Genomic DNA, 12,448 nt, shown 5'->3' with positions numbered 1-12,448 from the left:
GATGTTAGTTTCAATCTTGTAAGTGAACAAAAATGCTGAATCAGATTAAGGACACTTTAGATGTAAGAAACCACATTTAAAAAAACCAAACTCAGCAAAGTATACTGTCATCTTTAATTTTCTGTGCTATTCCTTGTTTTTGTGATATTCCATGGATGAGATTGCAGTTGTCATTAAAAGACCTACGGAAGTTATTCTTCAGGCACAGCTATCATTCCAGTTTTAGTGCCTTCTTAAGCAGAGCAAAAACTGCTCGTGCTATTTAATAATGGCAGATTAAAACCTGCTTATCTCAATTAATACATGTATTGCTAATTTAAATTGAATTAATTAAAACTGTATAAATAACACTTCCACAGCTAGGTATGGTAGGCTGTGCGATAGAGGAGGTTTTAATTATATACAAAAAAAACCCGCAGCTATCATAATTGGTCTGTCCCCCTGGATGCTGCAGTATCAGACTTGCCATGCTTAAGGGAAAACTTTAATTAGAAATGAAATTACCTATTAGCCCTGAAACTAATTGGGATTCTTTATTTAGGTCTTGATGTTGTTTTGTCTGTCTGAAGCCTGGAAAAAATGGGGGATTGGGTGGTTTAGGATATTGGTAATGGATATAGAATCTTTCCACTCTAGCTTCTTAATTCAAATCCAGCCTCAGTAGGATGCTTGAAAATTACCATCTGAAACCTTGTGCTGAGTCCTCTGTGAAGTGATCTGGGTCTCAGGCTGGTTCCTAGTTCACAAGCGTTAATTTCTCAGCCATCCACAGTTGATCCTGTTCTTGGGAGATGCTAGGACATAGCCTGAAGTCCTTTTAGTGGGAGGGTTGCTTCCTACCTATGAGTTAACATTCTTTCCTGGGGGGAAAGCTTGCTGTTCCTACGTGCACAAAGCTTGGGTAGAAGTCTTCAAATGGAAGGGTGTTCAGTGTCACCACCTTGCAGTTCATTTTGAGAAATGGTGAATTTGTCATCCACTGTAATATCAATCCATTGTTACTTTAAAACTAGCGTTGATATTTGATACATGTAGGTAGAAGACCCAGCAGGCATCAGCAGGCAAGTCCTGTGTTGTGCATGGCTGTACCTTTGGTGCAATAATCATGTTGAAACGTGCTGTATGGCCACACGTTCCCAAGTTACTGCAGACCTCATGTTAATGTTAAGCAGTCACAAAATACTTGCGCAAAGGCCAATGTTCAAGCCCTTGCTCTGTAGCAAAACTCCACCCCTTACTACTTAAACAATCCAAAGCTCCTTAAAAGGCTTCAGGGAATACTTCATGGTGCAGTGAAGCTCTTTAACCATAAGACATAGGAGATGTCTGGACAAAGTGATGTGTAGAGAGGCAGACCTGTTGGCAGTGGATAGTTCTATATAGCACTTTTACAAACCTATATTCGTGAGCATGCCAGTAAGTGAATGCTCTTATCTCAGCTTTGACTATTTGCTACTTGTCTGCGGTAACTGGACAAAATTGATAATATAGCACATGAAAATAGCACCTATCTGCTGGTGAATTCAGGCTCTCTGCTTTCACTTCTTTTTTTTGTGAGAAGAAACAACAGTGTCACCTAGTGGGTGTTGGGGTTCACAGCAAGTGGAAAAATTAACAAGCTTAATAATTTTTAACCATAACTGTTGCTCAATGTTTACAGTGGGGTTGTCTAATTAGCAGCTTTTAATTAGACTGTTTTAAGGAGAGAGACATGTTGACATGGGTTTTTACTGTTAACTCTTAGAAGTTTTTGGGGTGAGATTTTGTGTAAAATCAGTTGTGATTGTTCTTCCTCTTACATTCAGGATTGAGCCCATTGTTTGTATTTATGTAGAGCTTGGGAATCCTGCAGGTGTAGAGCTTGCAGAATCAGAACTGCCATTTTTAAAGCAATGCACAAGGAGAACTCTTCATCCTTAATATGTCTCTTTATATTTCAAAGAATTCTTGATATGTGCAGTATAACTTTTGATTGAATGACACTAGTTAAAATTTAGAAAAGGCAGTTGAGCTATATAGGTATTTTTTTCCTCTGTAACATCAGGATAAATGAACACGATAGCAATAACACAATTCTGAGTGTTTTTTTATTAGTTGAAAAGACTATGATGTGATTTTTGTTTCTAAAAACAATAAATTCTGTTCCAGTTCTAATGAGCTGGAAAGGAGGATGCAGAATTGGGCTGCATCCCGGGCTGTCTGCCTTACTGTTCCCTTGCAAAGGCTGTGTCAGCAGGTCTCTCCATTTCATGTGTTCTGTAGTCATAAAGCAGTCAGTGCTAAAAGGATGATATTTTTGAACTGCAAAAGTGATTTTAAAAAGGCAACTACATAAGCAGTATAGCTATTCCCATGTGTCTTTAAGTCATATCTACTGGCTTTACTGCTAAAAAATTTTTTGAACTGTTACCCTTGCATAGCTGAGAAAGCAAACTGGCTTGTATTTTGGGTTTTGCCTAGTCATGGCCAACTTCCAGCTGCAGAATTTTTATTATGGTAATGCTTTCAGAGGCGTAAGGCACACTGAAGTTTCAAGTTTGTTTGGGGTTTGCAATAGTGGCAGTTAGGAAAATTCTTCTCTCTGACTTGTCATTTTAGCTCTTAAATCAGTGGGAGGGAGTTGCAAGAGAATCCCACAATGCTATTAGGACAGGATCTGTTTTCAGGATATGTATAAATGCACTTTAACCAGATTTTTCTCCATTTAGAGCCATTTTGTAATCAGTATTTTTTTCCCTCTTAACCTTTCCTTCACTCTGATGAGTTGTGTAGCTGACACCAAACATATTTTCTTGAGGTGAGCAATACGGCAGTTGTTGGATTTGTTCATGTGTATCCTGTATCCCTAGCTGCTTTTCCACACTCTGCTCCAGCTTCAGCATCAGAAGGGCACAAGCAGCAGTTTGTGCTTCTGGGGTTTTTATTTGTTGTTGTTTTTCTTTGTCAGTTTCTGTTGGTTTGTTGTTTGTTGGGTTTTTGTGGTGGTGTTCTTTTGTGTTTTTGTGTGGGGCTGGGGCGGGGGAAAGAGGGCAGATTATGCATCTGACATATGGTGAAGTAAATTTTTCCACTGGAACCAGTACTTGCTGCTTTTGCTTGGAAAGGAAGATTGAGAAATTTTGTGCACACAATACACCATTTCTCTCTAGTCCTTAGCCAATTAGATTGTTAGTTTGAATGAATTTGCCCTTTTCATAGAGAGATTGGAGACACTACCTCTCATGTACATTGGAAATTAAGTTGCAAGCAGGCCGTGCCCATAAACTGAAAATATAGACTGCCTTTTTTAAAATTACCTACTATGCAAAATCTCGCAGCTCTGATCAGAGCGGGAAGGCCATGGGAATGGTAGTATGCTGTCGTGAAACTCTATTCCTCTGAACTGAAGCTTAGAGTGGAAAGGTAGACACACACTGTATGTGTGTACCCACTGAGGTACGGGGTTTTTTAAGGGCCTGAGCCCATTTCCACGGCTTGACCCTGGTATGGGGGTCAGCTCCTAAATAAGGGAGAGGAGTTTCTTGAAGAGTTGTGTGATTGAGAAGTTGTCTAGCATAGGAGAAAAGGGAAGCTTGTCTGGGCTTTGTCTCCAAGAACTATAGTAGAACCTCAGAAGTTACGAACCCCTCGGGAAGGGAGGTTGTTCGTAACTCTGAAATGTTTGTAACTGAACAAAACGTTATCGTGGTTCTTTTCAAACGTTTACAACTGAACATTGACTTAATACAGCTTTGAAATTTTACTATGCAGAAGAAAAATGCTGCTTTTAACCATCTTAATTTAAATAAAACAAGCACAAACAGTTTCCTTACCTTGTCAATTTTTTTTGGAGGCAAAGCCCAGACAAGCTTCCCTTTTTTAAAAAAAACTTTCCCTTTATTTTTATTAGTTTGTTTAACATGGTACTGTACTATATTCACCTTTTTTGGTCTCTGCTGTTGCTGGATTACATACTTCCGGTTCGAAATGAGGGGTGTGGTTGAGTCGTCAATTTGTAACTCTGGTGTTTGTAAAGTGCTTGCAACATTCCAACTACATTTACAACAGTTAGACAAATGTTGTACTGGTGTGTATGGGCTGCAACCGAATGACGTGTGAGAAGCTGATAATGCTACAATATAGTTGACATGAGAACTTAATCCTTCCCTACCGTCTAAAGAGAGGAAGAAATTCACTATCTTTTTATGCCATTAGCAGCTGTCCTTATAACTCCATAATTGGGGAAGCAAAGTCCCATATGCTTGAGAGTGGGTATGAACAAGTCAAGCTAACAAGTCATAGAGTAGCCTTCTGGTAAAGGGACCGTTCTGAGAATTGTATAGCAAAGATTGTATAGATAGTAAAGATATCCATGGTGTTTAGCATGGCCTAAAATCTTGTAAGCGTCTTTCATTGACAATGAAAAGAAACACAAACTTTTGACTGCTTACAGGGAAATAACTACAGAAGGCGGGGCAGAGGGTGTGCTGACAGGTTTGATTTCTTTTCATGAAGTCCAAGGAAATTCTACAGTAGCCTGGGCTCTCCCCCCTTCCCCCCCCCCCCCCACAAAAAAGCATGTGGGGGAAGGTCTCCAAAGCATCTTGTTCTCTATACTAGATCCATTGCCATCCATTTGTAGTAAAGTACAGAGCTGTTGATCTGCAAGGAATGCTGCCCCTTGAAAGAAAAAGAATGCAAACTGGGCTAGGGAAAAGCACTTCAGACTTCCAGATTTTTATAAAAAAATAAAATAGAATTTCAAAACCTATTGCCATTAAAACAAACTTTCTGGATGGATGAATTCTGGTAATAGAAGAAAGGGAATTTATGTTTAAACTGACATTTTTATGTATCATAAATACCTTGGTGGTGGTAATGTTAAAGAAACAACATGCCTTTAAAAAAAACTTCTTCTAAAAGAAATCTACAGCATAATCTTAGTATTTGTGGCATATACTCTGTTTAATCCAGGTTGGATACATCAGGTACAGCAGTGGCACAAGACTCAATACTGTAAATGATATACAAGTTTCAACATATGCACTACAAGTCAAAAAGAAGACAACAGAAACGTAGAGTTCTTTAGAAGGGTGTTCTCAAATGAATCTACCTGCCCTTTTGTACAGTACATTTTGTCTGTCATTTGTGATGCTTGTAAGCAAAGCCCATTTATAGTACGAAAATAGAAAATAATAAGGGCGAGCGTTTCTCATAACATAAAACCTTTAAAGAAAACACCATTGCATTGGAATGTCTCACTGATTATCAAAAATATACCATCACACGTGTTTTTTGTAAAATATTTCATTGGTCCAAGATACCAGCTGGAACTCCAGTTATGGTTGCAACAGAGAACTGAGAAGAGCATTGTATAGTTATTAACCTCTCATCCAAACAGCTATATGACCTGCTATGACTAGTGCCAGTTCAAAACTTAAGGAGAAGAAACACAGAACACATACATACAAAAATAACAAACTATTGGCTGAAAATAAGACTATAGCAGGAATTTTTCACAGACATCTTTGTGTGGTGTGGTTGACTGATCAACATGAAATCTTTCTGGCTCAGTCTTGTATCCCAAATATAAATAAATAAATCTTTTCCCTCCTCTAGTCCCTGTCATTGGAGGATCTCTAAAGCACTTTGCAAACATTTATTAAACTTCACAACACCGCTGTGAGACAAGAAAGTATTATCATCCCTATTTCACAGATGGGTAAACTGAGGCATAGAGAGGCAAAGTGACTTGATTGAGGTCACACGGTGATTCAGAAAGAGAGTCAGGAATAGAATATAGGCATCCTGATCCTAAATCCCAATTTTAATCATTAAACCACATTGCATCTCATTATTAATCTTAAGGATCTAGAAGGAAATCCTAACGAGAAAGGAAGTTAAACCATTTATGGCATCATTAATTGTTAGGCCTGTAACCTCAGTTATGAAGTCACACCATTCAGTGCAGTTGACCAAAATGTCTCAGAAAACAATCACAAATTTGCAAAATAATTTAAAATATTTAATCAGCTACAGAGCTTTCCAGTGTGGAAGAATAATTACTAATTTTCCACAAATACAATCGATGTAGAAAAAAAATAGTTGCAAATATTATTATTCAATCAAGCTTTAAACCTAGCAAATAAGGCTTTTTATTCAAAACCGCTGTTGCTCTTGAGCCGCTGCATGCTGACTTGTAACTCCACCGTAATCCAACATTGCCCCTGTCTTAATCTCTTTCTTTCAGGGAACACTGCAAACCATTAGTTAAAGATGATTTTTAAGATCCCCAATCTGCATTAGAACATGTGTAACAGACAACATGATTACAAATGGATTTACTTCTAAAATACTTGAAAAAGCACCTCCTCCTCTACTGAACTGACAAAATCTGGGCTCTTGGTAGAACTCCTCTTCCCCCCTCCCCTCCAGTTACCTAAATCAGAGCCGTGAGAGCTGGCTCCTAACGCTACGGAGGCATCAGCTATTTCAGGGAAAACCTGCAACTTTAAAATTAGGCTTTGGCAACTCTGAACACCATAAAAAATAAAGTGATTTCCCAGTGTTGAAAATAGCAATTCAGTTTTTCAGTGGGTAAGCTGCTTCTATTAAGAATTTAGAATTGCAAGCTTATTTATTTTATGATTTCCTCCCCCCCCCCGCCCCCCATTTACCTTTAAAATATGAGTCCTTTGGCACCCAAAAGCAGCCTCCTGCATTAGAATTTGCTGGCCAAAGACAAGACTTTATATTCTTCGGTTGTTTGTGCACAGCTAACACTCAAGGAGGGGGGAGGGATTATTTAGCAAGTGCAAGGGGAAATAATCAAGAGTAATGGAATGAAAAATAAGGGAGGGAAAATTATGGCTTTGTACCAGGCGAAAACTCGCTGACATTGAGATCTATTAGGCTGAAATAATTTCTTAAGTGAAGCAGTGGGAGCCCTGTCCCTGGGGAGATTTATATCTAGTCTAGAAAAAGCACTGGGAAATATTTTACAGGGAAGAATTGTGTGTTGGCAAGGGCTGGACTAAATGGTCTCTTCCATCTTTAATTTCTGTACAGTGGTTTAAGTTTTGTGGTAGTTTCTTTGAGTGACTTGGAAGTTCTTAGAAAACAAAGATAGGCGAGAAGGGTTTCAAAGCGAGTAGCTTGATTTCAAAGTTTGGGGCAGGGGAATGTACCAGTCATTTGCAATGGGTGTGTTTGCTCCTAGAGCGTGTGCAGTTCTGCTATAAGCAGCAACCCAGTGCCAGCTGAGAAGAAAATAGACTCATCAGTAAAGTTGGGTGAAAATTTGAGACTTTTTTCTTCAAAATGGCATTTCAAAGGAAACAAAAATTTTCAAAGAAAATTGTTTCCTTTGACATTTGCTGATTAAAAAAAATATGAAAACATGATTTTTTCCCTATATAAATGATCAATTTTTTTTTTTTTTTTAAGGAGAAAACAAAAAAATTCACAAGAAATTCTGGAAAAAAGTGGGAAAAAAAATAAGGGAAAAACAGTTTGGCATTTTTTTGATTGGATTTACTCGTCGGATTGCTCTGTTCCAGCTGCCCTTCAGGAACATAATCGGTACAGTTCTACATTCCCTCTCCTACTGTATGTATTGTCATGCAGAACCACCCCTGAAGAAACTGCATTCCATGTGCCTCAGGTAAATGGGGTGTTGGTGCAGGCAATTGCCGGTTTATGTAGCTATAACATCTCTATGCATGAAGGTGGGGAATGGTTAGAGGACAGAACAAGGTGAGTAAGGGCGAGAAGGGCCCAAGCTCTAGAGTTTGGATCCCAGGCCAGATCTAAACTAACCTATGTCTGAGAGTGCTCAAAACCTGGGGTTTGGTTTGGCCCTATCTCCAGTAATGTTTTGTATGTTCACATAAGCTAATCAAGTCAGTTCCCTCTCATTACCCTGGGAGTGCATGACTGCCAAGCAATTCCTGTGCTTATCAAAACAAATGGTCTCCCTTCCTCCTGCAGAAACACAGAGCTCTTTCTGCAGCTCTGTGTTTATCAGTAAAACATTTGAATTATGCTTATATGTACAGTACGATGTAATACATATCATGTGGATTCATTCTGGTCTGTGCTATTTCAGTGACTGCAAAGTGCTTTCACTACAAGGCTATTGTTGCACTGTGTAACCCAGGGAGTTCTGTACACAGTTATTTACAGGTGGGCAGATTTGCCCCAATCCTGTTCAGATGAGCATTGAAATGGGCTAATGCCTCCATTATAAATGTTATTTTTGTCTTAAACTATTGAAATCAACCCTTTGTGATTCACCCCCCTTTCTATTCACAAGGATCTTTGCCAAGCCAGTGATTGTGTGTGGCAGCACTTGCTAAAGTAATGATAGAAATGTTATGCTGCATGCTTTTGATTAAGCAGAAAAATAATTTTGCCTATGCAGAACATAGCAAAGGGCTGGGCTACCCTGGCAGCCTGAGCCCAAACAGCTAGAGAGAGGAACCCCAAGCACTGTTTTTCTTGTTTTTCTTTATGTCCCTGACAAATTGTGAATGTTCAGGAAATACTTTGATTAATAATAATACACTGTACACAAAGTGCTTTCCATGGGTGGGTGTCATTCTCTCCATTTAATAGATGGGGAAACTGAGGCACAGAGAAATGAAGTGACTTGTTTAAGACTCCAACGGAAGAGAAGGGCAGAGCTGAGACTACAAGGCGAGGACCTGGCTCTTTGTCACCCTGTAGCTGGTTCATTTAAACCCATGCAAACTGAGTGCACAGTGGGAGTAATACATTCCCAGCCAGCATGGTAGCATTTTAGCCTTACTTTGCACAGATGTAAATGAGGGCATAAGGTGCAAGGCAATGGAGAATCAGGCTTTGTTTAGGCCTGAAGATGTTCAATAGGGCAGGGGTATGATCAGACGTAAGGGGACTAAATGAAGCAAAGGGACAATTAAGTTAAGCGCCAAGAAAAATTGCTAATGGTAAACTACAGAATAACCGCCTGAGGAAAGTAGCAAAGGAACCACAGCACCTGAGTGATTTAAAACAGACTGGACATAGTGCTGGAGAATGTGATACAGGGAGCTATCCAGCCCTGGAGCAAACGGGCATCAGTTTATGACATTACTGAATGTTTAGCTCTAGCTTTATCATTCCTAGAATGGGATAAGTTTCTCAGTAGGTTACTGGGTTATCACAACAGCTATCTGAGTCCACATGATACCCAGTAATAAGTTAGGAATGTTGACAAGGTGGGTTGATAGTGCATAATTTTAAGTCCTATAACATCAGTGTGCATTTTGAGAGGCAAAACCCCCCATCCTTTTGTTGGATCACCCAGGGGTATGCTTTGAGTGGTGTGGCAGATAGTGCTGTGTTAGTGAAGTTACTATTTACTGTTGAGAGAAGGGAAGCATGAAATGGCTCCTTGCTATCTATTGGACTGTAAGCAATTTTGGGGCAGGGTTTGTGTCTATGTCTGTATGTTCTATGTGTCTATGTATGTTCAGCACCTCACAACATGGCTCTGAGCCTGATTGAGGCATTTGGATGTGATAATTAATACTACATTATACTGTACGTGTCTGTGGATGGCATGTACTATGTTGGATCAGTATGTGCTGTGGCGAAAGAATTGCACCCATAACAAAAAGGTGGTCTGAGGAATGTGTAGCAGGAGAATAAGCAATTATTTCCCACTTATTTTTCCAAATGGAGAAAGGTCATATATAAATGAAACTGTCAGGTCCTTGTATTTCAAGACCATATTGTTACTAGAAAGATCTTAGGGAGAACAGTCAGTATTCACCATAGAACTAGTCAGAAGTATTAAGCTTGGCAAGTACCACACAGAGTTACAGTTTTTGGTTGACTAGAAGTGTGTGACTTTTCCCAGATGAAGAATAGAGCTGCAAAGTAAAGTGGTGTCTGTTCCACACCATATCCCGGGTATTCAAAACCCCTGTATCCCTTCCCCTGCTCAACTGCATACACACTGTAGCTCCTGTGCTGGGAGGGGAGGACTAAAGTTGCTAAACTGGTTTACCTACCACATCAGTGCAACCCAGACACCATCAGTCGGCCAGTAGGAGCCCCAGGAGTGCGTTAAAAAGCCAAATACCTTCTCAGTCCATGCTGAATGGTTGGCTCCGCGTTTACTTGGATCTGGTATAGATCCAGACGCTACTTGGCTGTGATTTACAATGGGTTGCATGTCCAATATTAGCATATATAAAAATAAAAAAGCATTAGCATAGATGACCGGTACAGTCTATCCTATTTCTGATGATCTGGTGCAGTTGGGTTGGGAGCTTCCACACTCTTTGCCATTCGTGTGCACAGGATTTTAAGAAGTTTTCCTACATTTTTAATGTTTTTCCTTTTAAAAATACAGAACTGGTAGTCTAGTCACACTCGTCACAAGTAAGTGATAACAAAAATAGAAAGCAGAAATCCATGTGGGACTAACACTTTACAAAAGCCTGTCTTTTTTTTTTTTCCACAAATATGTTTTCACAGACAATAATTAGCAGACAAACACACTGTTTGCAGTTGCACTGTATTGACTTAAAAGGCGGTTACAAAATCATCTCAATAAAGAATGCCTTCCAGGGTGAAAGATTTATTTGTGTGGGGGGGTGTGTGCATGCACGTGTGCCACTGTGCTTGTGCAATCAGTTTGATACTGTGCACCAAATCAGGAAAATGTGCTCAGACCTTTGTGTGTCATTTCGATGTGGTTCTTTTTCTCACACACACACACACACCACACCACACAGAGGAACGGAAATAGATTTCTGGGACAGCTGTCTTCTTTGTCTAAATCTTTCTCTATAAAAGAAAAAAAAAGATGTGTAATTTTGGTTGATTAAAGATTCTGCTCCATGAAGGAAAAAAAAATCACAAAATCCATTTTTTTCACCTTTTTCAGTCATTTCCGCATGAATAAATATTATCCATTAAAAACCTTTAAAAAGGTGCCGAGATACACAGTGTTATATTTGTTTCTTTATTGACTTTCTCGTTGCCATGCCGGTTCTTTTTCTCTAGCCTCTGGAAACAATTTTCTGCGTCATATCCTGAATCAAGGCTCTCTGCAGGCGCGTGCACACACAGACCCTTTCTTCAACCCACCTCTTCCTCCCTCTCCTCATCTGTTCTCTCAGTCCATGGCATGAATGCGAGTTTGAAGAAAGCTGCCTCGTTAGGTCTCCATTGCTAATTCTATGACGAAATGTCAGGTTGGTCCATCCAGGCACAATTTGCAGCAAGAAAGGAACATGAAGGTGTGGAGGGGGCGGGACGCCGGCATTCCAGCTGCTTCCTTCAAACGACACCTTACAAGGCAGAGACCTTGACTATGTTGCTGCTTGTGGTGGAAATGTTCGTAGTGGGTTGAGGGCTGCTCGGTGAGGGCCTGCTCTCTCCTTCAGGCGTCAGTGCCGGTGGGGTAGGAATACTGATGATGGCTGTCGTGAGGTGGGAGGTTTTGCAGTTCGGTCTCAGCCCGTCATCTGATTTCATATTGAGACTGGAACGACTAGAAAACAAAAGGGATTTTTATTTATTTATTTATTTTTTAATAATACAAGAGTCAGTAATCAGGTCCAAAGTCTTATGAGCCCATAAGGGCTCCCTGACCGCAGGCTTAAACTTCAGTGCAGTTTTATTTCTCCTTTCAAAGCCTCCATCCCTTTATCTTTTTTCTACTTGTTTCCCCTGCAGTAGTCTTGAGAATCTGGCAGCTGGGAGCATTCCTATTAGATCCGCATCAGTTGCATCCTATAATTAATTACCACGGGAAAATGATAGGTCTGTTTTCTGTGCATCTGCATAGCTGCAGGAGTCCTCAGTTACCAGCCGAACAGGCTTGCTTTAAACACAGGGCTTGTCCTTTCAAAATATAAAGGGTTCCCTGTTGGAAAGTCACCGCTGTTGTTATTACAGGTTGACTCACTAACAGACTCTGTCCTAATGTCTCAAGTGTCTGGGTACTTCTGTGTGACAAGGTGGGTCAGGTAATGTGTCTTAATGGGCCAACTTCTGGTGGCAAGAGAGACGAGCTTTCGAGCCACACTGAGCTCTGCGTCAGGCCTGGGAAACGTACTCCCGGCCCCACAGCTAAATACAAGGTGGAACAGCTTGTTTAGCATAAGTAGTTAGCACATATTGTAAGGGAACACTCAAGGTAGAGTGGCCTGTTATAACACCTCTGCAGTTATAGGAAAAAAGAAGGGTGGGGTTAAAGCCATCCAGTGTCGGTAACCCACTAACCCCACCCACACTGTCTACCCTGCCACTTGCGTCGGTGTAACTTAGGTCGCTCACAGGTGTGAACAGGCCACTCCTGAGCAACGTCAGTTACACCGACCTAACTGCTGGTGCGGACAGTGCTCTCCCGCCCACAGAGCTGCTCCCGCCCACAGAGCTGCTGCCGCTCGTTGTGGCTGGGTTAATTAAGTTGGCGGGAGAGCTCTCTCCC

The 12,448-nt window shown here is 40.4% G+C and overlaps 1 protein-coding gene across 6 annotated transcripts in view; it reads right to left on the bottom strand.

The window, feature by feature from the left end:
• Nucleotides 1-4,925: 4,925 nt before the first annotated feature.
• Nucleotides 4,926-12,448, bottom strand: part of KCND3 (potassium voltage-gated channel subfamily D member 3) — a 225,329-nt gene continuing 217,806 nt past the window's right edge. For all 6 annotated transcript variants that reach the window (XM_075121931.1, XM_075121930.1, XM_075121932.1 and 3 more), the window contains one exon: nucleotides 4,926-11,506. In XM_075121931.1, the coding sequence (XP_074978032.1) occupies nucleotides 11,305-11,506 (202 nt within the window). In that variant the 3' untranslated portion in view covers nucleotides 4,926-11,304. The remainder of the gene's footprint in view (nucleotides 11,507-12,448) is intronic.

Source organism: Caretta caretta, chromosome 21 (genome assembly GCF_965140235.1).
Source record: "Caretta caretta isolate rCarCar2 chromosome 21, rCarCar1.hap1, whole genome shotgun sequence".
NCBI lineage: Eukaryota > Metazoa > Chordata > Testudines > Cheloniidae > Caretta > Caretta caretta.
Note: the sequence above shows the minus strand (reverse complement) of the source record. Positions and strands in the feature narration are given on the sequence as shown.